This window comes from Notechis scutatus, chromosome 7, assembly GCF_049901735.1.
Source record: "Notechis scutatus isolate UNSWTSFEM ecotype Mainland chromosome 7, rNotScu1.2, whole genome shotgun sequence".
Lineage (NCBI taxonomy): Eukaryota > Metazoa > Chordata > Lepidosauria > Squamata > Elapidae > Notechis > Notechis scutatus.
The window spans coordinates 11,402,275-11,427,586 of record NC_142015.1 but is presented as its reverse complement, the minus strand read 5'-3'; the positions used below and the strand labels follow the sequence as shown (position 1 = coordinate 11,427,586).

The 25,312-nt window shown below is 37.6% G+C and overlaps 1 protein-coding gene across 1 annotated transcript in view; it reads left to right on the top strand.

The window, feature by feature from the left end:
* Positions 1–25,312, top strand: part of ADGRA2 (adhesion G protein-coupled receptor A2) — a 111,559-nt gene that overhangs the window by 26,682 nt on the left and 59,565 nt on the right. The window contains exon 2 of the mRNA XM_087969976.1: positions 10,021–10,092. Coding sequence (XP_087826102.1) covers positions 10,021–10,092 — 72 coding nt within the window. The remainder of the gene's footprint in view (positions 1–10,020; positions 10,093–25,312) is intronic.

Below are 25,312 nucleotides of genomic sequence, written 5' to 3'. Positions count from 1 at the left end.
AATCATAACAATGGTCAAGAGTTGGCCACCCCAATTTCAGCTTTCTATAATCTAGTAAGAGCACTCATGTGAGAAGCTGAGGTTTTTACTTGGAGAATATCTTGAGTTTGAGCCTTGATTCAAGAGATATCCAGTCCATTCTCAGTATCTCTGAAAATTGCATTTCTTGCTTCACTGAATCAATGGATGGATGAAAAATTAGTCTGGATCATTTCTCCAAATGACATCCTTGGCAAGGAAAGCTGGGAACAATCTGAGCCTGAACTGGTGCTGGCTTAGCAAAGGGGAGAGAAGGTCCAGAATTTTCTTTCCAAACTATTGAGAGGCAGATTCCTTTTCCTGACCCTGGCGGAAGATCAGACACAATTACAAGATTACATCTTGGCCAACTGGCTCCTTCCCTTTTTAGGGAGGTAGTCTGGTTTTTATGGCAGGAACTTGGATGATCCCCAGTATCTAAACATGGAGTAAATCCTCTGTTCCTCCTTAGGAAACTTCACCCCCACTTCCATGTCTTTGGACAAATTTTTGGGCTTTAGAATGTGGCTCACCTTTTCCCCCAAAGGTGGGGTTGCTGTTTACTAGGGCAAGTGGAAACAGGGCCCTCTTGCCTTGAACTTAAAAGCTTGGCATTTTTGATAAGCTCTTGCATAGAGATTTCTTGGAAGCCTGAAAGCTTCTATGTTGTTTTGTGAGCATTCATAGAGTCTGATAAAGTTATTACTTTAATACAGTTTTAGACTTTTTCCCTCAACTTCCAGTTTAGATCAAGGAAAAAAGATTGAAGAAAGACCAAGACTGGTCAGCTTCAAGGGATCGGCCTTGTTTCTTGCTTCAGCTTAGAATGACCCAATGATAAAATGCTTGCTTTTAATCAGGTATGGCACTCTTAGTGTGACACACATGGAAATCTTTAAGACACAAGCTTCAGGGCCAGAGGAAATTATTAACAAAACAAATAGGAAAAAGTGGAGGCTCAACTTTCCTATTGTTCAGACAGGAAATTCCAGGGAACTTGCCAAACAGGATACCTTCTTCTGTCAGCTGCCCCAGGACCACCCTTTAAGCTGTGAAGTTGTATTTGGCTTTATGCAGCCCAAGAAACCATCAAATATAGGATATCTAAAGCTGAGCTTAATTTCACATGTTACCACACTCCATAAAGGATGGTCCAATGTGCCTTTAGTGACAAGTTCTAAGGATTGTGCCAGATACTTAATTTTTCTTGACCTACAACACAACTATTATTCATTTGAGGTCTTGGGACACTCAGAAGATGTTTTTCAAGTTGACATCTTCAATATCTGAGACCAAAGCAAATATTACTCATTCTTCCCTTAATTAGTTGTTTATTGAGTGACTTTTAGCTGAAAAGAAAAATAGTATTGTTTCAAATATAATATTTGCAAATTTTATATGGAATGTGAATAGACATATCAGATGCTGGACTAGTTAAGATGTTGGACTAAGAGTAGAGAGACCCAGGTTTTAATCCCTCCACATACTTTAGCCATTGGAGTTCACTAGCCAACTTTGGGCCAGTTCAGTCTTCCAGTGCAATCTACCTCACATAATTGTTGGGGCATTCTCTAAGTTCCTAAATGAAAGGCAGGTTAGAAAACAAATTCATAAATAAATAATGAATTCTGTAACTGCATAATATTTTGAATTTCTGGGGCTTTCCATTGTTTGCTTAACATATGGCATGACTGCGACCTCCCACCTCGATGTTTAAATGGTAGAAAAGAGTGATGAGATGTATGTAGAGAAAGAAGTGTGGGGAAAAAAGAGAAGATTTTTCAGAGAAGGTAGGAACAATAAACAAACCATGAAAACAACCTAGCCTCTGTTCCTTCCAGATGGAGTTCAAAAAAGGAGTATTGAACTTCAAGAGATACAGGATTAATGTTGGGGTTTGTACTCCTTGGTTCACTTTTCTTCAAATAGTGAAGACTCCAGATGTGCACACTTCTTCTCTTGAAATCCCCAGCCAAAGTAAAGATGTGTTAGGAAAAAGCACAACAAAGAGTTGCCTTGCAATATCATGAACCAAAGAGGGACAACACCTAGATATACAGTACCTTGCTTAAAAGATGGCATGGACAGTGATCTCATAGAAGAAATTCAATTGAGCTGAGTTAAACTAGATGGGTGAACATTTGGATAGTTTCATGCTGTACTCAAAAAGCAGCAGACTTACCTGCTTAAAGTATCCATTTTTAATCAATGTATACAGTGCTATGTATGCTGACATATGGTTGTAAAACTAGGACTAAACAGAAAAGCAGTAAAGAAGCTGAAAGTTACAAGAACTATGGAATGCACATACTTGTCATTACATGAATAGAAAAATATGGCCCCATTAACAGACAGAAATATGTCACATAATGAAGTGAAATATCTCATGGAAAGGCTAGGCAGTGGCCATCTCATGCAGAATGAATAGATGAAGGCTGGATAACAATAGTCTTTGATTGGTTACCAAACATTGGGCTGATGTAACTCAGTTCAAAGATGTTAATTGGAAGAAACAGTTTGCAATATGTCAAAGCTGTTGGAAAGCAGCTGAAGAAGACTGTCCTGCAGTGGTTGGATTTGGGCTGATAATGATGATTGCTGTATACGTACAGGTAGTCCTCAACTTACAACAGTTCATTTAGTGACTGTTTAAAGTTACAATGGCACTGAAAAAAGTGTCTTATGACCATTTTTCACATGACCATTGCAGCATCCCCATGGTCACATGATCAAAATTCATACACTTGGCAACTGACTCATATTTATGACAGTTGTAGTGTCCCAGGGTGATGAGATCACCGTTTGTGACCTTCTAGGATAAGCAAAGTCAATGGGGAAGCAAAGTCAATGAGGAATTTACTTAACAACTGTGGAAAGAAAGGTCGTAAAATGGAACAAAAATCACTTAACAAAAGTCTCACTTAGCAACATAAATTTTGGGCTCAATTATGATCATAAGGCAAGAACTACTTGTATATTAGCAGCTGAATGCACATGCATCTCTATGCATACAAAGATCCCATGTCTCATATTATGTACTTCACATTTAAATTGTTTTCTGCTGCATTTCAAGCAAAACTTTTCCAGGGAGGCTACAACAAATTTGAAAACAAAATTAAATGCATTTAAAAAAAATTGTCAAAAGAATCTCACAGCCTAGTATGATGTTTCTATATGGATTCATAACTGGCTGACAAACCGCACTCAATGTGTAGTCCTCAATGGAACTGCATCTACACGGAGGGAAGTATGCCATGAGGTACTCCAAGGCTCTGTTTTAGGCCCAACACTCTTCAACATCTTCATCAATGATTTGGATGAGGGGATAGATGGGGAACTCATCAAATTTGCAGATGACACCAAGCAGCAGGAATAGCCATCACTCCAGACCAGAGGATAGGCTTAAGATACAGAAGGATCTTGACAGACTTGAACATTGGGTGCTATCTAACAATATGAAATTCAGTGGTGAAAAAAGTAAGGTTCTACATTTAGGCAAGAAAAAAAAATGCACAGGTACAGTGTATGTGGTATCTTGCTCAATAGTAGCAACTGTGAGAGGGATCTTGGAATCCTAGTGGACAATCATTTAAATATGAGCCAGCAGTGTGCAACAGCTGCCAAAAAAGCCAACACAGTTCTAGGCTGCATAAACAGAGGGATAAAATACCACTTTATAATGCCTTGGTAAGGCCACACTTGGAATACTGCATTCAGTTTTGATCGCCATAATGTAAAAAAGACTCTAGAAAGAGTGCAGAGAAGATCAACAAAGAAAATTAGGGACTGGAATCTAAAACATATAAAAATGGTTGCTGGAATTGTGTTATGTCTAGCTTAATGAAAAGAAGGACTGGGGTGACATGATAGCAGGTGCTGTCACAAAGATTGGGTCAACCTATTCTCCAAAGCACTTCAAGGCAAGACAAGCAACAGGTGGAAACTAATCAAGGGGAGAAATTTCCTGACAGAACAATCAGTGGAACAACTTGCCTCCAGAGGTTGTGAATCCTCCAACACTGGAAGTTTTAAAGAGGCTGGATAACCATGTGTCTAAAATGGTATAGACTTTTCTGCCTAAGCAGGGGGTTGGACTAAAAGACCTCCAAGGTCCCTTCCAACTCTGTTATTTTATTCTAAAATATCAGGGGTGGGCAACTATGGCCTATTTACAACCTATGGATTTCAACTCCCAGAATTCCTGAGGCAGTCATAGTTGCCCATCCCTATTCTATATGAAACTAATTTACACAATTACAAGCATTTAAAAACCATAATAGTATAAAGTTGGACAGATAGAAAGCTGGGCACTGATGGAAAAATGTGGACCTTAGAAAAATAAATTTCCTCCACAATTCTTCATAATGACAGGATCCCCAATTATAACTTCAAAAAAGGCAACTATGATATTATAGACAACCATCTCTCATCTCTTGATTGGCAACTTCTATTCACTTGGATGCAATACTATTGAAAACCATTACAAGATATTTTTACTTGAAGTCAAAAGAGTCATCAAACTATATGTACCAATAACAACTTCCAAAACCAGAAAAAAACAAATTACCCACAACAATAAGGAAGCTTCAATCCAAAAAGAAATCACTTTGGCAGAAAAACAAATCTGGTCACGTTGCCAACTTCAAAAGCCGATACACAAATTTATGCCACCAAATAAAGACCGAATGCACCAATTATCACATTAAACAACAGGAAAACCTTCTACACACCAATTCCACCCGCGCTTTCTACAATTTTGTAAACAAACTAAAAGACTCAAGGACCAACCCACCCTTGAAAGGACCTAATGGTAAAGACTGCAACAATGACACCATTAAAGCCAACCTTTTTAACACATTCTTTGGCTCAGTATTTGTAAACAGCAATGGGTCATGCCCAGTATTTCCTAGTCGAACCACAGACAACTACAATGATCTAATACATATTGATTTTACAGAAGACTATGTTGAAAAAGCACTGCGCAATCTAAAGCCATCCCCATCCTCTTCGCTGATGATGTAAAGCTATTCAACACCACAGACAATACTGCTACCCTTCAAAAAGACCTCGACTATGTATCAGAATGGTCAATCAAATGGCAATTTCAAATCTCAACAAATAAATGCTCTGTCTTACATATTGGCAAAAAAATCAGAAAATAAAATACTGGCTGAATAGTCAAGACCTTGTTGATGATCCAAACTCTGTCAAGGACCTTGGAGTACTCATCTCTAATGATCTAAGTGCTAGAGCCCACTGTAACTACATAGCCAAAAAGGCATTAAGAGTTGTTAACCTAATCCTACATATCTTTTTCTCTGGTAATATCACACTACTAACTAGAGCATACAAAACATTTGCTAGACCAATACTTGAATACAGCTCATCAGTCTGGAACCTGCATTATGTATCTGATATTAATACAGTTGATAAAGTCCAGAAATATTTCACAAGAAGAGTTCTCCACTCCTCTACTTGTTGCAGAATACCTTATGCCACCAGACTTGAAATTCTAGATCTAGACAACCTACCGTGTTTCTCCAACAATACGACCTCCCCCAATAAGAAGACCCAACATGTTTTCTAGGCATAAAATGAAATTAAGCCCCTCCCCCCAAATTTAGGCCTATTTTAAAACATGCAAAATGGGGGGAAGGGCGGGGGGATTTGGCGTTAGGAGCGCCCCACGGGCAGCAATTCCTCGCCACCAGCTGCTCCTAATGGGCGATCATGGCATAGCGTGGAGAGCTCCCTACTCCTGCCAAGCACCTTTGTGGCAGACCCAAGACCTTCAGCGCCCGCCGCTGTTGATTTCCCTTCTGCCCATGCCGCCGCCGCGTTTGGAGCTGCCACTTCCACATTTGGAGCACCACTGCTGTTTGGAGCACTGCTGCTGTTTGGAGCTGCTGCTTCCGCATTTGGAGCTGCCGCTGCGTTTGGAGCTGCTGCCGCTTCCGCGTTTGGAGCACTGCCGCTGTTTCGAGCACCACCGCCATTTGGAGCACCGCCACCACTCCAAACACGGCAGCAGCTCCAAATGTGGAAGTAGCAGCTCCAAACATGACGGCGGTGCTCCAAATGGCGGCGGCACTCCAAATGGCAGTGGCACTCCAAACACGGAAGCAGCAGCTCCAAACATGGCGGTGGAATGGGCAGAAGGGAAAGAAACAGCGGCGGGTGCCAAAGGTCTTGGGTCTGCCGCAAAGGTGTTTGGTGGGAGTAGAGAGCTCTCTGCACTTCTCCATGATCACCCGTTAGGAGCGGCTGGTGGCGAGGCTGCCCACGGGGCACTCTAGATGAGGATGCAAGGGGGGGGGAATTAAGTCACCCCCGAAAAGGCAGCCTAGCCATTTTTTCGGGGCTCAAAAAAATATAAGACCCGGCCTTATTTTATGAGAAACACGGTAGAACTAAGCTGCCTTCGGTCTGATCAAAGTATAGTATATAAAATTATACATTGCAATGTCCTATCTGTCAATGAATACTTCAGCTCAGGGGTGGTATTCAAATTTTTTAACAACTGGTTCTGTGGGCGTGGCTTAGGTGGTGGCTGTGGCGTCATGTGACTGGGTGGACATGGCTTGGTGGTCATGTTATTGGCTGGGTGTGGCCAATTCAATATCACTCACATCGAGGCACGCATCTCCTCACCTGGCTTCTCATGACAGTGGGGATGTTGCAACAGTCATAAGTGTGAAAAATGGTCATAAGTCACTTTTTTCAGTGCCATTGTAACTTTGAATGGTTACTCCACACAAGCAAAGTACCAGCAAAGGAGGAAAAAAAACCTCCAGAGAAGTTTCAGAGACAGGAAGTCTAGTCCTGCCAAGAATGTAATAAGGGTTAACGGAGAGGAAGTTTCTGTAAGCAACACTAGAATGTTTCCCTCCTGCCTTCCTTACAGGATTAGGCCAGTAATTTCTTCTAACAACCAGTTCTCTGAACTGCTTAGAATGTTAACATAGGTGAATAGGTACGAACTGGTAGAATCCCACCCCTGCTTCAGCTTCAACCATAACAATACAAAAGCACACAATAGATACAAACTCAAGGTAAACCACACCAAACTTGATTGCAGGAAATACGACTTCAGCAACAGAGTGGTCAATGTCTGGAGTACTCTACCTGACTCTGTGGTTTCTTCCCCAAACCCCAAAAACTTTAACCTTAGACTGTCTACTATTGACCTCACCTCTTTCCTAAGAGGTCTGAAGGGGGCGTGCATAAGTGCACCAATGTGCCTACCGTCCCTGTCCTATTGTGTTTTTTTTCTTATATGTATCCATTTCATGTATTCATAACTATGTTTATACTTATACCTGTTATCTTATAATCGCTTGACAAAATAAATAAATAAAAATAAAATAAAATTCATCACTGCCTCCTTGACAAGTGCTTTCAAATGTCATTCTGATTTTATCATTGTCAAGTCAGGAAGTCAACTCAGAAACAACAGAAGGAGAAACGTGAAAGAAATTCTTGAGCATTTGAAAGGGCATGAAAATAGAATGCAGTTTCTATTTTTGCACAGGGAAGAAAACCTTAAGAAAAGTGAAAGATTTTTGTGCAATTGTTAACAGCAGATGTTTGGGAAACATGTTTGCTTCAAGGCCTATTCACTTAATGTTTCCATGAAAAGAAGAATCTGAAGTGGATGGTGAGGTCAGGCTATCTAAAGCTCTGCAGCTGTTTGGTGGCCCTCTTTAGCACAAGGCATGCTTGTCAGGGCTAATTGCTCATTAGAAAAGCTTTTTAATGAGAAATGGAAGAATTGATGAGTGCTCCTTTTCTTTTCTTTTTTTCCTGGCTCCTTTCAGTTGGCAAGTTTTCTGTTTGCTTTGAGTGGAGGTCAAAAGAGGGCTGTTTTTGTGATCTTCCCAACTGTTTACTTTGAGAGCAAGCTTCCTAGTGCTGGGCAAAACCCTGACCTAGGAGGTACTTGAACTGGACTCCCATACAATGAGGAAACCCAATGGGAAGGGATGGACCAAGTCTCTTGGCAAATGGGGCTTTGCAGATCATTGTGTGGGATGTCCTCATCCAGAGGCTGCCAACTTTGGCTTATACATGCTGAAAATGAGCATCACACAAGGGAGATGCATGGACAGCATTATCTACAACTTTGGGAGGGGAATAGACAAATATATGAAGAAAAGATGCATGTTACAATTGATTTGATTCTGAGACTTCAGTCCTGTTTGAGATCAAGAGGTAGTTCCTGTTTTGAGAAAATGTATTTTGATAAAATTTAGGGTCTCCTGCTTGGGCAGGGGGTTGCACTAGATGACCTACAAGGTCCCTTCCAACTCTGATTATCTGTTATCTGTATTCTGATTAATATTTCAGTGTGTTTCCAAGCTGTTACTGGATTGGCCAACCAGCCTTTGAAAATACATGTTTATGCTGCCTAGAACGACTTCCCTCTGAACTCTTGCTTATGACAATTGGATCAGGATGAAAAAAATGCCTTCAAATGATATATTATTTATGCAGAACTAACTATGCAGATATCTTCTGAATTAATCAAACACTGAGATGTTTTTCCTGACAAATGGCTTTTCTCTGCATATTCTAGGCAGAAATATTGAATGTGAATATCTAAAAGATTTTTTTCTTTAAGATCATGCCTATGTGTATATAAGAAATTGTATGTATTTGTGCACACATGTTCATGTGTGTGTACCTTTGTGTCTACACACAAACCACTCATATGCTGACAGATTTCTTTTCCTTCTAATTTTGTTTCTTTGGTGTTGGTTTGTTTATCTTTCTAGTTGTGTTCTTTTTAGTTTACATCTGTTTATTTTGCAATGTTTATTATTCCATTTATTAAATTATGCCTTTGTTACTTCCTTTTTGCTAGGTTTTACAAACTTATTTCATTCTGGTAAGAATAACAGTGATGAAAATCTAACTGTGTCACTCAGCTACACCACAAATATTTCCAGCCAGTAAAATAATGGATTCAGATGAAGGGATAGATGAGATATATGTATAAAAAAATTCCATTAACCAGCTGATATAGTTTAGATAAGACCTTTCTCAGTTTCCTTTAGCCACTGAAAAAGCATTGACACCTGGCCTCAGTTCCCCATTTGTAAATGTTACTATTACCCATGAAGCTGAAGTGAACGCAAACCCCATAATATCTGAGAAGTATTATGCAAATTGTGCTTGCAAAGAACTGACATCTAATCATGACTTCATCAGTTTATGTTAGTCTCTGCTGTCTTTCCATTAAGCCATCTATCACCACCCAAAAACACATGGGCTGACTAATGCAGAAATGAGCAACATTTGAAATTACCATTAACGTGGAAAGGGGAGGGTAGCAATTGGAGCCATTATGCAAAAGTCAGGGGGCATGTCATACACATAACATTAATAATAATTACAAAATACAAACACCTGCAAATAGAAATAGAACAATTATGGCAAAAGAAAGCAAAGGGAATAGTAATAGTAATAGGCACCTTAGATGCAATCCCAGAATGACTTGAACGTCATCAGCATTGACAAATTCACCATCGGTCAATTGCAAAAGGCAGCTTTACTTGGAACAGCTTACATTCTGCAACAATATCTCTAACATCATCAAATATCAACACCTGCCTATCCCAGGTCCTTGGGAAGCACTCAATAGGTGGATAAAAATGCTAAATGCCATCTCAACATCTGGCTGACTGTGTGACAATGCAATATTAATAATAATTAGATGCAGGGCTCCCCTTTTTTTCTGAGAAAAGGATGCAATTTTAGGCTATTCCAAACTGTGAGTATGACCTATTTGATTGGAAGCTGCATGGCTGATTTGGGGAAATTGTGTTTTAAAAGGTTCTGCAGGCTACAAAAAAAGAGGATTTGGGGTTCTGTATGGATGTTTAGCTGGTTTATCTATTTTGGAACTATGAATCCATCAGTGAGGACCAAACCTCTCTCCTACCTCTAAGCCTGTATGTATGGACAACATAAACTACATAACACCTTTCTCTCTTTCTCCAGGATTTTGAACAATAACAAAATAACAACCCTGCAGAATGGCACTTTTTGGGGACTTCATGCTCTTGAAAAGCTGTAAGTACCAATTCTTGCTTCTTCTTTAAAAAAAGCTAGGCTACTAGTGATGCTCTCAAGAATTAGTAACTAAACTGTAGTGAAAGTGAACTTGGAGTGGTTGTGGACACATGTATGCATACACCTGTGCCTATGTATCTGTGTGGAAGTCTCGTATGGCCATAGGAACTGGAAGACAAAGTGTTTACACAGGCTAATGTTTTGGTAAAGAAAAAGCAAAATGCATTTGAACATAACTGCAAATATTGTCTGGTAGGATTGTAGTACTTGTTTACTGGTGGATCTGCTGGTCTTTATTTGTGTTTGTGGTGTTTTATTGACCACTGCATGTAGGTTGCATGGTGTCTTTCTACTTTGGCCACAGTTAAACACATTAGAATCAGGAGAAGAGTTTTCTGCCTCTTGCTTTATTGAACTTTTTAGAAAAAGTAATTATAGCATAATTCCTGGGCAAGAATTATATACAGGTAGCCCAGAATAATAGTTTTGAATCACAGGCATGTTTAATTAATGAGTAAAAATAATTATAAGTTGCAGTAGAAGAAATATAGTTTTAGATCTTGGGTATTCATTGTTCCACTATATTCTGCATTCGCCCAAAGTAATTTTGAGTATTTTGGATACATTTTAAGACAAATGGAGCAGATAGACAGAGAAAAAGAACGAAGATGATCAGAAGATAGATAACATAACCCCAGCAGATAGAGATTTCAAGCATCTTTGGAATTTATAGATCTACCAACAGATCCTAAATAAGACACTCCTAGACCAAAGATGATCTTTCAAACTGGTACTTTTCCCAGCTGTCCCAAGTTAAATCCCTTATCTAAATTACTTTTCCTGGAAACTATACTCAGCTTTAGTGGATCATCCATTTATTCAAAGGGTTTACTGCACCTCTAATGTTACAGGAGAGATTAGCCACAGTGGACTCTAGGAAAATAGAGAAAATATTTGAAGAATATTTGAAGAAAATAGACTCAGCAATAGAGTGGTCAATGTCTGGAATACTCTACCCGACTCTGTAGTTTCTTCCCCAAACCCCAAAAACTTTAACCTTAGACTGTCTACTATTGACCTCACCCCTTTCCTAAGAGGTCTGTAGGGGGCGTGCATAAGCGCACCAACGTGCCTACCGTCCCTGTCCTACTGTTTCTCTTATTCTTTTATTTTTCTTATATGTAACCATTTCATGTATTCACAACTATGTATACATTTATACTTATTATCTTGTAAACAATTGGCAAATCAAATAAATAAATAAAATAAATAAATAAAATTGGGAAACCCCCAGGTCAGATTGTATTTTAAAAAAAAAAACATAAAAAGAGCTTGGACCTTTATTGTTAGATGCTAAACTCCTGAAGGAATGACAGATACAAGTCATTTTTTTAAAAGGGGGGCCTTTCCCTATTCATTTTCTAAGGTTTATATAATGGTTATTTTGAAAATGGGAAAGGACCTTACAAGTTGTGTGAGATATAGCCTAATATTCACGTTCAGTGTAGGTGCCAATATTCTGACTGCAACTTTGACCTAAAGATTGAAGAAGGCTGTTGTCTATAATGTATATATAGTTTACACACTCATACTGATAAAATAGTATGTAAAACAGTACACACACACACACACACTCTCTCTCTCACACACACACAAACACACTTTAATTTATTTGGGGTGGAGTCAGGGCACTGAGTGGAGCTGAGCATTTACTGGCTGGATGCTCTTCCTCACACTTATGCAGAGTTTACAGCAGATATTTTCTCCTTGTGCCCTGAGAAACATCTGCTGCCTTAGATTGAACTTTCAACCTTCCAAGTAGGAAGCAAGTGTCTTCACTTCTAGGCCACTGTGCTGCTCAGTTTTAAATATGTACATGCAAGTTTTGATGCCCCACAAAATCAATTAGAATCACCTAATGTTGTTCATTCTACTTGCTCATCCTTGCTCACCCTCACCTATCTCCTTGAATTCTACTGTTACAGCTGCAGTTGAAGCTTACTGCCACACTCCTGCTCCTATAGCAGTTCTCTTTAAGGTCCTCCCTCCCCCCAAAAAAGGAGAAGAGAAGGAAGTTTAGTTCCTGATTATATCAATTTCTGTTTTGCTCTTGAGGGGCCCAGAAACATTCCAAATGAATTAGACCAATAGTTTTAAGAGGAGGCGATCATTTAAAAACAACTTTCTCAGACCAACAAAGTCAACTTTCTTATCTGAACAGGCATTCTCTGTAGTAGGAAGTGATTTATACCTTCTTGTCCTCGTCCTCCAAATGTGGGTTTAATCTTTACATAGGCATGTTTGGGATGGGTGAGAAAGAACTCACATCAGAGGGTTTTTGTTTGGAGATGCTGAGTTTAGGCTGAGTCCCCATTGTCAAATGTATGACTGTGGCTTATTATGCTGCTGAATGAGGCTTGAAAGTATGGCTCTTTCTGGTTTTAGGGTTGGATGGAGGAATATTCACTGATATTGAAAAAGGGATGCTTGAAAAATCAGATCAGGCACAGAGTGACTAAATCTGACTCTGACTGGAGAAATGAATTGTTTGGAGCATGATTATCTTTTTTGGCTATTCACTTATCTGCACATGTATGATGTTTATTTCTTGCCTAGAAGTCTAAGGTTACAGTTTTTGGGGTTTGGGGAAGAAACCACAGAGTCAGGTAGAGTATTCCAAACATTGACCACTCTGTTGCTGAAGTCGTATTTTCTGCAGTCAAGTTTGGTGCGGTTAACCTTGAGTTTGTATCTATTGTGTGCTCTTGTATTGTTATGACTGAAGCTGAAGTATTCATTTGCAGGTAGGACATTGCAATGTATGATTTTATATACTATATTTAGATCGGACCTGAGGCAGCGTAGTTCTAGTTTTCTAGGTCTAGAGTTTCAAGTCTGGTGTCATAAAGTATTCTGCAATGAGTAGAGGAGCAGAGAACTCTTCTTGTGAAATATTTCTGGACTTTTTCAATTGTGTTAATATCAGCTACATGATATGGGTTCCAGACTGGTGAGCTGTATTCAAGTATAGGTCTAGCAAATGTTTTGTATGCTCTAGTTAGTAGTGTGATATTACCAGAGAAGAAGCTACGTAGGATTAGATTAACAACTCTTAATGCCTTTTTGGCTATGTAGTTACAGTGGGCTCTAGCACTTAGATCATTTGAGATGAGTACTCCAAGGTCCTTGACAGATTTTGGATCATCAACAAGGTCTTGACTATTTAGCTTGTATTTTATTCTCTGATTTTTTCTGCCAATATGTAAGAGAGAGCATTTATTTGTTGAGATTTGAAGTTGCCATTTGATTGACCATTCTGATACATAGTCAAGGTCTTTTTTGAGGGTAGTAGTATTGACTGTGGTGTTGAATAGCTTTACATCATCAGCGAAGAGAACGCAGTTGCTCTTAATATGATCACAGAGGTCATTTATGTAGAGTATGAAGAGAGTTGGCCCTAGAACACTGCCTTGGGGGACACCACTGTTGACAGGTACAGAATTTGATAGGACGTTCCCAATTTTGACCATTTGTTATCTGTTTGACAGGAATGCTTCTATCCAGTTTTAGTTTTAGGAGTTGTTTGTCGTGTACCACTGAATCAAAGGCTTTACAGAAATCTATGTAGATTGCGTCTATTGCTTTGCCCTGATCGAGTTGTGTAGTCCATATGTTTTTGCAGTGTAAGAGTTGCAGATTACAGGATAGTTTTTTTCTGAAACCAAATTGTTTATTAGAGAGTAGGTTGTTTGTCTCTAAGTGGAGGATAATGGATTGATTAATAATTGATTCCATGACTTTATAGGTGACACAGCATGAGGAGATTGGTCAGCAATTTTCAACTAGGCTGGGGTCTTCCTTTTTGAAGATGGGGATGACCCTGGCTTGTGACCATAGTTTTGGCAAGGAGCTGGTCCTGAAAGATTTTTCAAAGATTATGCTTAGAGGTTCAGCTATGGCAGTGGATAGCTTTTTTCAGAAGTAGGCACATATTCCATCCGGTCCAATAGATAGGGATGGTTTTAGATTGCGTAGTGCTTTTTCAACATAGTCTTCTGTAAAATCGATATGTATTAGATCATTGTAGTTGTCTGTGGTTCGACTAGGAAGTACTGGGCTTGATCCATTGCTGTTTACAAATACTAAGCCAAAGAATGTGTTTAAGAGGTTTGCTTTGATGGTGTCGTCATTGCAGTCTTTGCCATTAGGTCCTTTCAGGAGTGGGATGGACCTTGAGTCTTTTAGTTTGTTATTTACAAAATTGTAGAAAGCACGGGTGGAATTTATGTGTAGAAGATTTTCCTCTTGTTTAATGTGATAATTAGTGCATTCAGTTTTAATCTGGTGGCATAGATTTTTGTAACAGCTTTTGAAGTTGGCAACGTGACCAGATTTGTTTTTTCGCCAAAGTGATCTCTTTTTGGATTGAAGCTTCCTTATTGTTATGGGTAATCTGTATTTCCTGGTTTTGGGAGTTGTTATTGGTACATATACTTTGATGGCTCTTTTGATTTCTAGTAAGAATGTGTTTTAATGGTCTTCAACAGTATTGCATCCAATATAATAGAATAGAATAGAATATAGATCTTATATACATTTATACATATATACACACACACACATATTTATTCATCCTTATTTACCATGTTTCTCCAATAATACAACCTCCCCCAATAGGAAGACCCAGCATGTTTTCTAGGCATAAAATGAAATTAAGCCCCTCCCCCCAAATTTAGGCCTATTTTAAAACATGCAAAATGGAGGGAAGGGCGGGGGGACTTGCCGTTAGGAGTGCCCCGCGGGTAGCAATTCCTCGCCACCAGCTGCTCCTAATGGGCGATCATGGCAGAGTGTGGAGAGCTCCCTACTCCTGCCAAGCACCTTTGTGGCAGACCCAAGACCTTCAGCGCCCGCCGCTGTTGATTTCCCTTCTGCCCATGCCGCCGCCGCGTTTGGAGCTGCCACTTCCACGTTTGGAGCACCACTGCTGTTTGGAGCACCGCTGCCATTTGGAGCTGCCGCTTCTGCATTTGGAGCTGCCGCTGCGTTTGGAGCTGCCGCTTCCACGTTTGGAGCGCTGCCGCTGTTTGGAGCACTGCTGCTGTTTGGAGGTGCCGCTTCCGCATTTGGAGCTGCCGCTGTGTTTGGAGCTGCTGCTTCTGCGTTTGGAGCACTGCCGCTGTTTGGAGCACCACCGCCATTTGGAGCGCTACCGCCACTCCAAACACGGCAGCAGCTCCAAACGCAGAAGTGGCAGCTCCAAACATGATGGCAGTGCTCCAAATGGCAGCGGCACTCCAAATGGCAGCGGCACTCCAAACATGGAAGCGGCAGCTCCAAACGTGGCAGCGGAATGGGGAGAAGGGAAAGAAACAGCAGCGGGTGCCAAAGGTCTTGGGTTTGCAGCAAAGGTGTTTGGTGGGAGTAGGGAACTCTCTGCGCTTCGCCATGATCACCCATTAGGAGCAGCTGGTGGCGAGGCTGCCCGCGGGGCGCTCTAGATGAGGATGCAAGGGGGGGAATTAAGTCACCCCTGAAAAGACGGCCTAGCTGTTTTTTCGGGGATCAAAAAAATATAAGACCCGGCTTTATTTTATGAGAAACATGGTACATCTTCCAACACTCTTAGTATTATTTGTCTCAAGATCACAGATATCCTCTTTAAAATTCTTTTCAATCTTGAACCCTTCCTTTTTGTCTCCACCAATAGTAAAATCTATTCCAAATTATATAATATTCCGATCCATCCTTATTTTTCATATCTAGTGTTAGCCTATCTATTTCAGTACAAGTCAAAATTTTATTTGTTACTTCATCTTCACTGGGAATTTCTTTCTCTTTCCACTTCTGGGCAAATACCATTCTTGCCGCAGTGATGACGTGTATTATCAAATATAACTCTTCCTTATTGTATTTTTTTGGTATAATTCCCAATAAAAAACATTCTTCCATCATCTCTTTCAACCATTTCCCAATCCTGTGCTTTTTTACAGCTCCGCCATGCATGATAATATGTGCCTCTACCATATGTGCCTCCACCATGCATGATAAAATGTTAAACATTTCCAACATTTTGGGGATTGATTATTATACATCTTAGCCAGCCTAGCCGGTGGGAGAAACCATCAGTAAAACATTTTAAATAAATTCTCCTTGTATGCTATGGCAAGCATAATCTTCTTATTCCTTTCCCATAATGTTTGCCAGGGATCTAATGTTATGCTATACCCAAAAACTCTGGCCCATGTCACCATCGCCTCTTTTACCTGTTCATCTTCCAATTTATATGCCAGTAAATATTTATAGCTTTTCCTAATTAATTTGTCGTCTGGCCCCAAGAGAATTTTGTCCAATACCATTTCTTGCCTGTTAATCCCCCATTCTTTTTTATCCTTTCCATACCTCGATTGGATTATAAGTATTCCCACCATTCTAAATCCATCCCTTGTTGTTTTAAATCTTGTCTAGATTTTAGTTCTCCAACTTCATTTATAACGTAAAATTATAGGCAACAATTTTCCCTTGTTTTAACAAATTTGGATGTATTATCACCTCTATAACTGATACCAATTTGGCATTTCTATATATATTTGATTTTTAATTTTATTCCAAATTTTAAATAAAGCTTGCCTAATTCTATGTTTTGGAAATGATGGTGTGTGCCTGGCCTATCGGAGCATAGGAACATGTGCCATCCTTCTAATTGCAGTATTCTTCTATTTTTTTATATAAAATTTTTATTTTTTAAGGCAAACATACACAAACAATACATAAAAAACATAAAACCATTTTATACATACAGTGTGCCAGTTGGTTTTGAATCTTTTGTGCAATCCTTTCATAATCATTATTCACAATTTATATCAATTTCACATTGTCAAACTAACGTGCTTATCTATTTATCGATTATTAATCATCCATGACTATGCTATTTATCCCATCAATATTGTATTATGCTGTCATCTAATGGTTATATATGTTTACATTATATTTTGTATCAATCTATTAATCTTCTATAACAAAATTATTCTGTTACCTTACCATATCTTTTTATCCAACCATTGATAAAACAAATCCCATATCATATAAAATTGCTTGTCTTCTTGTTCTCTGATTTCAAATGTCAATTTACTCATTTCAGCACAGTCCATAATTCTTTTAATAATTTCCTCCTGCACAGGTATTTTGTCATTTTTCTAATTATTCGCAAATACAATTCTGGCCGCTGTTAAAACACGTACAATCAAATATTTCAACTCTTTATTGTATATGTCCGGTATGACTCCCAATAAAAAGTACTTGATTGTAAATGTGTTAACAGCGGCTAGGATTGTATTTGCTAAAAATTGGAAGAGTGAGAAAATACCATTAGAGGAAGAAATTATTAAGAAAATACTGGAATGTGCTGAAATGAGTAGATTGACATTTGAAATTAGAGAACAAGAAGATAAACAATTTTATGAAGTTTGGGATCTTTTTTATCAATGGTTAGATAATACAATATAATAATAGAATATTTAGAAACCTAGGAAATAATGAATATATATATATATATATATATATATATATATATATATATATATATATATATATATATATATATATTTGGTTTTGATAACATTTTTAGAATATTTTATTAAGATAGACTTGGTATGATTTTACGATTTGTTTTAAAATAAATTAACTAAATTATAGTTATCTCGCTTAAGTATGAATTAGTAAAATTATAGTCAAATGATTGTTTAATAATGATATTAGGATATATAATTGTTGATTGATAATATGAGTTATTATGTAACATAATTATTATGATGACTATGAAATGGATGCACAAAAAGGAGTGGTAAACCAACCGATACACTGTCTGTAAATTTATGAAGAACGATGATGTTTTTATGTTATGTTTTATGTTTTATGTGTTTTTATTTGTTGTTAAAATCAATAAAACTTTTACCAAAAAAAAAAAAAAAAGATCTCTGGTTTAAAGTCTATATGTTGTTTTATCATTTTTTCCAACTATGTGTGGATTTTAGTCCAATATTTCTTTGCGTCCAAACATATGGTAATATGAACCAGGTATCTGATGACATTTCCAACATTTATCCAATATATTCTTAAACATTCTCGCAAGTCTCATTGGGGGTAGGTGCCACCTGTAAAAAATCTTATACAAATTTTCTTTATATGCAGTTGACATTGTCATTTTATAATTTTGAGGCCACAATTTTTGCCATTTTTCTAAATCAATCCCATATCCAAAAAATTTTCCCCAATCATCGTTTCTTTAACTTGTTCCTCCTCCAGTTTAAATTCTAATAGATGTCCATAAAGTTTTTTAATTACCTTTTCATCAATACCTATCAAAATTTTATCTAAATCAGTCGACTTATCATACATACCTTCTGCTTTGGAGTCTTTATCAAACCTAGATTGTATTTGCAAAAATGAAAACCAGTTCATTTTTACATCTTGTTCTTCCAATGCTTGCATAGATTTAAGTTCACTCTTTTCATTCAATATCTCACCAAACTGTTTGTTCCTTTTTATATATTATTGGATAAGAAAAGGCTTCAATAGTTGATATCCATATTGGAATTTTTAAGTAATATTGTCTTTTTATCTTCTCCCAGTTCAAAAACAATGCCTCTCAAATATGTCTTCTGAAATACCCCTGTGTTTTAGTTCCTTTATACCAGAGAAAGGCATGCCATCCCAACAGCAAGTCATGGCCTTCTAAAGTCAATAGTCTACTGTTTCTTAGTTTTATCCATTCCTTTACCCACATCAAACTTGTCACCTCGTAATATAACTCCCAATTGGGCAAGACAAACCCTCCTCTTATTCTTGCATCTTGTAACAATTTTAATTTTATTCTTGCTTTTTTACCCAGCCAAATATATTTCAACACAATTCTATTTAAATCTTCAAAAAACTCTTTCCCTAGTCGAATAGGAATTGTCTGGAATAGATATAAAACTCTAGGCAATATATTCATCTTAATTGTAGATATTCTCCCAATCAATGATAGTTGCAGTTTTTCCCATTTTATCAAGTCTGTCGCAATCTGCTGTTTGAGTTTAACATAGTTATCTTCCTTCAGTATACTACATCTTGGTGTAATATGTATCCCTAAATATTTAACCTTGTTCGTGACCTGTATTTTTAAAACTTCTTCCAACTCTTTCTTTCGTCTTGCTAACATATTCTTTGTTAATATCTTTGTTTTGTCTTTATTTATTCTCAAACCTGCTACTTTTCCATATTCTTCCATTTTTTCTATTAATTTGGGTGCTCTTTTCCAATGGGTCTTCTAATATAAATACTAGGTCATCTGCAAAATCTTGCAATTTATACTCCTCCTTTTTAATTTTCATTCCTTTTATTTTTTTTCTTCTCTGATATTCCTATTCAACACTTCCAATGTTAACACAAACAGCAGAGGCGACAGTGGACAGCCTTGCCTTGTCCCTTTTCTTATATCTATGGATTCTGTTAATTCTCCATTCACCATCACCTTTGCAGTTTGTTCATGGTATATTGTTTCAATGGCTTGAATAATTTTTTTACCAAAGCCCATTGTATCAATTGAAGTAAAATAATTTCTATAATTTTTAACTTGCTGCAGGTCTGTACCTTCCTTTGGTATAAGTGTAATGTATGCTTCTGACCATGTTTTTGGTATTCTTTTCTTTAACATAACTTCATTCATAACTTCCAAAAGATGAAAATTCAATATTTCCTGAAAAGTCTTGTAAAATTTCACTTGGCAAACTATCTGTACCTGGTGCTTTCCCAACATTCTGTTTTTTTAAAGCTTCTGTTAATTCCATCATTGTTATATTCCCTTTTAACATTGTTTCAATATTTTTAGGTATCTGAGGTAAGTTCGCTTTTTGTAGATATTGCTTAACTTTTTCTTCTTGAATATTCTCTTGAAAGTACAGTTTTCCATAGTAATCTTGCATAATTTTTTTCTTCTCCTCATTTCCATAGCAAACCTGTCCTTTTTTATTTATCAATTGACTAATTCTTCTTGCTTCTCTTTCCTTTCTCAGTTTATAAGCCTGCCATCTGCCTGGTTTGTTTGCATCTTCAAAGTAATTCTGATTAGCATTTTTAATTTTTTGTGCTAGTTCCTCTTTTTCCATTTGTCCCATTTTATATTTAATTATATCCATTTTATTTTTAATGTCTTTTTTTGGTGGGGACTTCTGCAAGTCTTTTCCAATCTTTTGTAATTGTCCTCTAATGTTTTGAATGTTTTTTTCTGTTTTATGTTTCTTCTAGTATAATCTATTCTCAAGCCTCTTGTGTAGGCCTTCATCGTGTCCCAGAGATTCTGTAAAGGTGTGTCCTCTTTTCTATTTTCTTTAAGGAAAAAAGCAAGTTCTTTCTCTATTTTCTGTTTAAAATCTTATTCTTTTAATACCGTATTATTTAAAGTCCATCGAGATCTCCTCTTATATCCTTTCCAAATGACTGACATCAGATTATGATCTGCCCAAGTGCTTGTTTATATTTCAACATGTCGTACATTAGCCAATAATTGTGCTGACATCCATATCATATCTATTCTAGACCAGGATGTATGCCTGTTTGAATAAAAAGTATATTACTTACTTTCCCATTTCTGTCTCTCCATGTATCTTTTAAATTGAATTCTTCTGTTATCCAAAAAAAGGATTTTGGTAGTACCTTTCTAGCTTTCTTTGTTGATTTCTGTGTTTTATAGTCCAACCGGTCATTAATTATTCCATTAAAGTCTCCCATCATACAAATATTAACATAGTCCAATTCAATTATTTTCATGTGTAATTTGCTGTAAAATTCTTATTATCATTCGGGGCATAAATTGCAATCAAAAGTGTTTTAACACTGTTATCCATTATTTCCACCATCAAAATCCTTCCATCATCATTTGTGTAGATTAGTTCTGCCAAAATTGTTTAATATATTATACGACACCCCCTTTTTTGGATTGTGCCAGTGACGTAAACAATTTCCCTAATTTTTCTTGTTTTAGTATATATTCATGTTGTTTTTGAATATGTACCTCTTGTAAGCAGATTATGTCAAGTTTTAATTTCTCTAATTTATGAAATGCTTTCCTTCTTTGTGTAGCCAAATTAAGTCTATTTATGTTAATTGTAATCAATTTTCTTTCATCCATGTTAAGCTTTATAAGAGGGTTTATTGCTCTGGTAGATCTCAATTCTTGTTGTTCTCTGGGATCACTGCCTGCTGCACCTTCTTCTTTTTCTTTTTCAATTATTGCTATAAACTCCTCTTGGAATTCAATTAATGACTCTTCCTTTCTTGCTTCTTCCTCCTTTCCTCTAAAGTATTCTAAGTAGAATAGCTCAGCTTTTTCAACTGTGTCAATTCTGTGTCTTTGTTCCTGCCAAGTGAACAAGAGGCCTTCTGGCATCAACCATCTGTACTTTACTCCTCTTTTAACTAACTCTTTAGTCAAAAATAAATATTCTCTTCTCATCTCTCTTACTCTTCTTGGTATCTGTTTCAGCACCACAATTTCTTTGTCTTTATATTTTAGTGTTCTCTCTCTCACCACCTGGAGTATCTGTGTCTTAATAATCTTCTTAGTAAATCTAATGTGAACTTCTCTTGGTAGTCTTTTCCTCATTGCATATCTTGTATAGACACGAAACACTTCATCCATCCCATCCATCATCTTTTCTTTGGTTATCTCCAGTGCTTCTGTCAATATTTCTGTCATTATTTCAACAAGGTTTTCACCCTTTCCTTCTTTTATATTTTGAAATCTTAGATAAAATTCTGATTTATCTATTTCCCATCCTAATGGTTCACATTTACCCTTCTCGACATTGCTCAATCAAATATCAATATCTCAAATTTTCTTATCTCTTTGTATATCTTCTTCAAATTTTTAAAATCTGTCTTCATATTTCATCATCATCTGTTGAATATTTTCCACTTTCTCATCTGTCTTTTCAATTTTTTGCTCAATCTTCTGAATTCCTTGCATAATCATCTGCAATGTCACTTCCTTCCTTTTCTCTTTTTCCTGTTGTAATATTATCTGTATAGATCGTTGTCCTCCAGATGGTGAGGGGGTTGGTATCGAAGAAGCTGAAGCTGTTGTCTTTCTACTCATCTTGTAGTGCTTATCTGTAAAGAATGAGAGAGAAAAAAGAAAGAATAAAGAGGAAAAAAGAAAGAAAGAAAAAGACAAAGGCAAACAGTTGCCACACCAAAAGAAAAAAGGGGGGGGGGAATCTTCAGGCACTTGTATACCTTAATACAATTAATTGCAATGGTGTATGTGAAAAATAAAAATCAAAAATAAGGAAGGGGAAAAGGGGAAGGAAAAATAGTCTATATATTCCTCTTAATAGACAAAAATAAAAAAAATACATTCTAGTTCCTGGTTTAAAAAATCAAAATCCAATTTAAAGAAAAGCCCAACTAGTGGGGGGGTGGGGTTAGAAAGGGAGGCAAAGGGTAAGAAACAATTCTAATATAAAACAAGCTTCCGCCGCCAGATATCCAAGACTCTTTGATAAATCAGTTCAGAATTTTTTCAAGGTCACTTCAGTCTTCTTTCTTTCAACTTCAACTCCAGCTATCTATTCACAGATGGGCACTTGTATAAACAAACTGCCATGCTCATCACTATCTTTTCCAATACAACGCTCAAAGTCCTTGACTGTAACACAAACTAGTGAAAGAAAAGAAAACAATGTATCCAAGCCTCTAGGTGGCAGTGCTACTTATTTTCCTTCACTTTCACTTCCCCCTCATAAATCTAAAGTCAGGAACTAAAAAGAAAAATAAAATAAAATATTTTCCCTTTTTTTTAAAAAAAAAGGGAAAAAATAAATCTTAAATCAAGCGGAAGAATCTTAATCAAAAAATAAGAATTTTCAAAAGGATTGTTTAAAAAAAGGAGAAAGAAATACAAACATAAAAAGATTAAAAAGTACCAGTCCAGTTTAAAGTTAAACAGTTTTGCCAAGTTCAAAATTCCAGTAAAAAGGGGGGGGAAAGAAAAAACTTTCACTTTGGCAATTAATCACGCCGCTTAAACTCTTTTCTCTTCACTTTTAGTTCCACTTTGATTTTTTCAGGGTGCTCTCTTCAAGAAATAATAAGTAAAAGTTCAACTCACCAAACTGACACACTTTCGTCCGATCTCTTCTGTTCTGGAGCTGTCCCAGCTTCAGCAGCTTGAAAGGCTGCCTCTCTGCCACCGGCAAAAGGAGCTTTTCCTGGATAAACCAGGGACTTTGTGGTGTCCCTGGGATCAGCAGGACGTGCCCTTGTCGATCACTATCTCTACGGGATGGTTTAGGTCCATCGGGACCATCCAGCGGCTGAGATATTGATGGTGATCTTGGAGGTTCAAGATCGCCCGTCGTACCGCTGCAATGCCAGCTCCGCCCTCCTCCAGTATTCTTCTATTTTTTAATATTATCCAATCTCTAATCCAGGTCAGTGATGCTGCTTGATAGTTGATCACCCATTCTGGCAAGGTGAATCCTCCCCTTTCTTTGTCTTCCTGTAGTAGTTTTAATTGGATCCTCAGCTTTTTTCCTTGCCACATGAAATTGGATGTTATTTGGTTCAGTTCTCTAAAAAATTGGTTTAGTTTTATGGGTATATTTTGGAACAAAAATAACAATTTTAGTAGGACATTCATTTTGATTGTAAATATTCTACCTGTTAATGAAAGTCTTAAGCTGGCCCATTTTTCTAAATCTTCTTTAATTTGTTGGCTTAATTTATCATAGTTATCTTCTTTGACTGTGATACATCAAAATGAAATAGTAATTCCTAGGTGTTTTTTTTTTTTTTAGTTATCTGTATATCCATTCTTTTAGCCAGACTTTCCTTTTTGCTTGTCTGTCAAATTTTTGATTAACATTTTAGTTTTGTTCTTATTAATTTTTAAACCTGCAACTGCACCGTATTCCTCTAACACTTCGGTAAGTTTTGGTCCAGATTGTTCTGGCTCTATGTGAGTGTACATTTTACAATTCTGAATGGGTGCAAGACAACAGCAACAAACATTACAGGAGTCTTAGACTAAAAATAAAAAAAATCAACCCAAATCTATAATATCTTTCCATATAATTGATTACACGTACATCAAGGTTAGTTAGATCGGTTTCACAACAGCTCTGAAGCCATTTTGGAGCATCTTCAGGACTGCCACAGCAACAGTGGTGGGATTCAATTTTTTTTACTACTGGTTCTGTGGGCGTGGCTTGGTGGACGTGGCCATGTGACTGGGTGGGTGTGGCTTTTTTGGCTTTTTTGCCACCCCCACCCATTTTGGGGAGCTTCCTAGCCTCAGAGGAGCCTCTGGGGGCGTTTTTGCTCCCCTAAGGCTCCTCTGGGGCTCTGGAAGGCAAAAAATGGAGGGGGGGGGCTGAGCTCCTCCCTCCATTTTTTGCCTTCCTGGGCCTCAGCAAGGGGAATCCTGGCACAGCTGATCTATTCACAGCTGATTGTTGGGAGGGAAAAAAAATACCTTAGGCGAATGTCAGGCAGGCAGGTAAGCGAGCATCGGGCGGGAGGGTGACCGGATCGGGGGCATGGCCAGCCAGAACTTACTACTGGTTCAGTGACCCATGCCAAATTCTTGCTACCAGTTTGCCCGATCTGATGCGAACCAGTTGAATACCACCACTGCACAGCAAGGTTGAGAAAACCTAGGTCTCGGAGTTTTGGTTGCATTGGATCTGTTACTTGGAACCCTGATACCCGTACCTATAATATCTTTCCATATAATTGATTACATGCACATCAAGGTTAATTAGATCAGTTTCACAACAGCATACTTGCTAAGGCACATCCTTATGAATAGCAAGCAAGCTATTTTAGTCGCTAAGAATTTTGCTCCTATGTATGAACTAAAGCAAGAACTGTCCCTCTGCACTGAATTATATGTCACCATAATTGCAATTCTAGTCACGTCTGCTTGCTTTTGGGAACTTTGCATGGATGTTTACATGATTCCAAATAGAGAGGATGGCTTCCGTAAGCAGATCATAGCCCACTGATTTAAAAAAGGAGTAGGGACATACAGACATTTCTAAGTCTAATAGTAGGTTCAGAGGAATAAATGTCAGTAAGGGCTGAAGTCCAAACTTGGGGCATTGAGACACAACAAGAAAGGATGAACTTGCCCAGGAGAGATGCAGGATAAGTACAAAACAAAATGATTCCCTCTCTC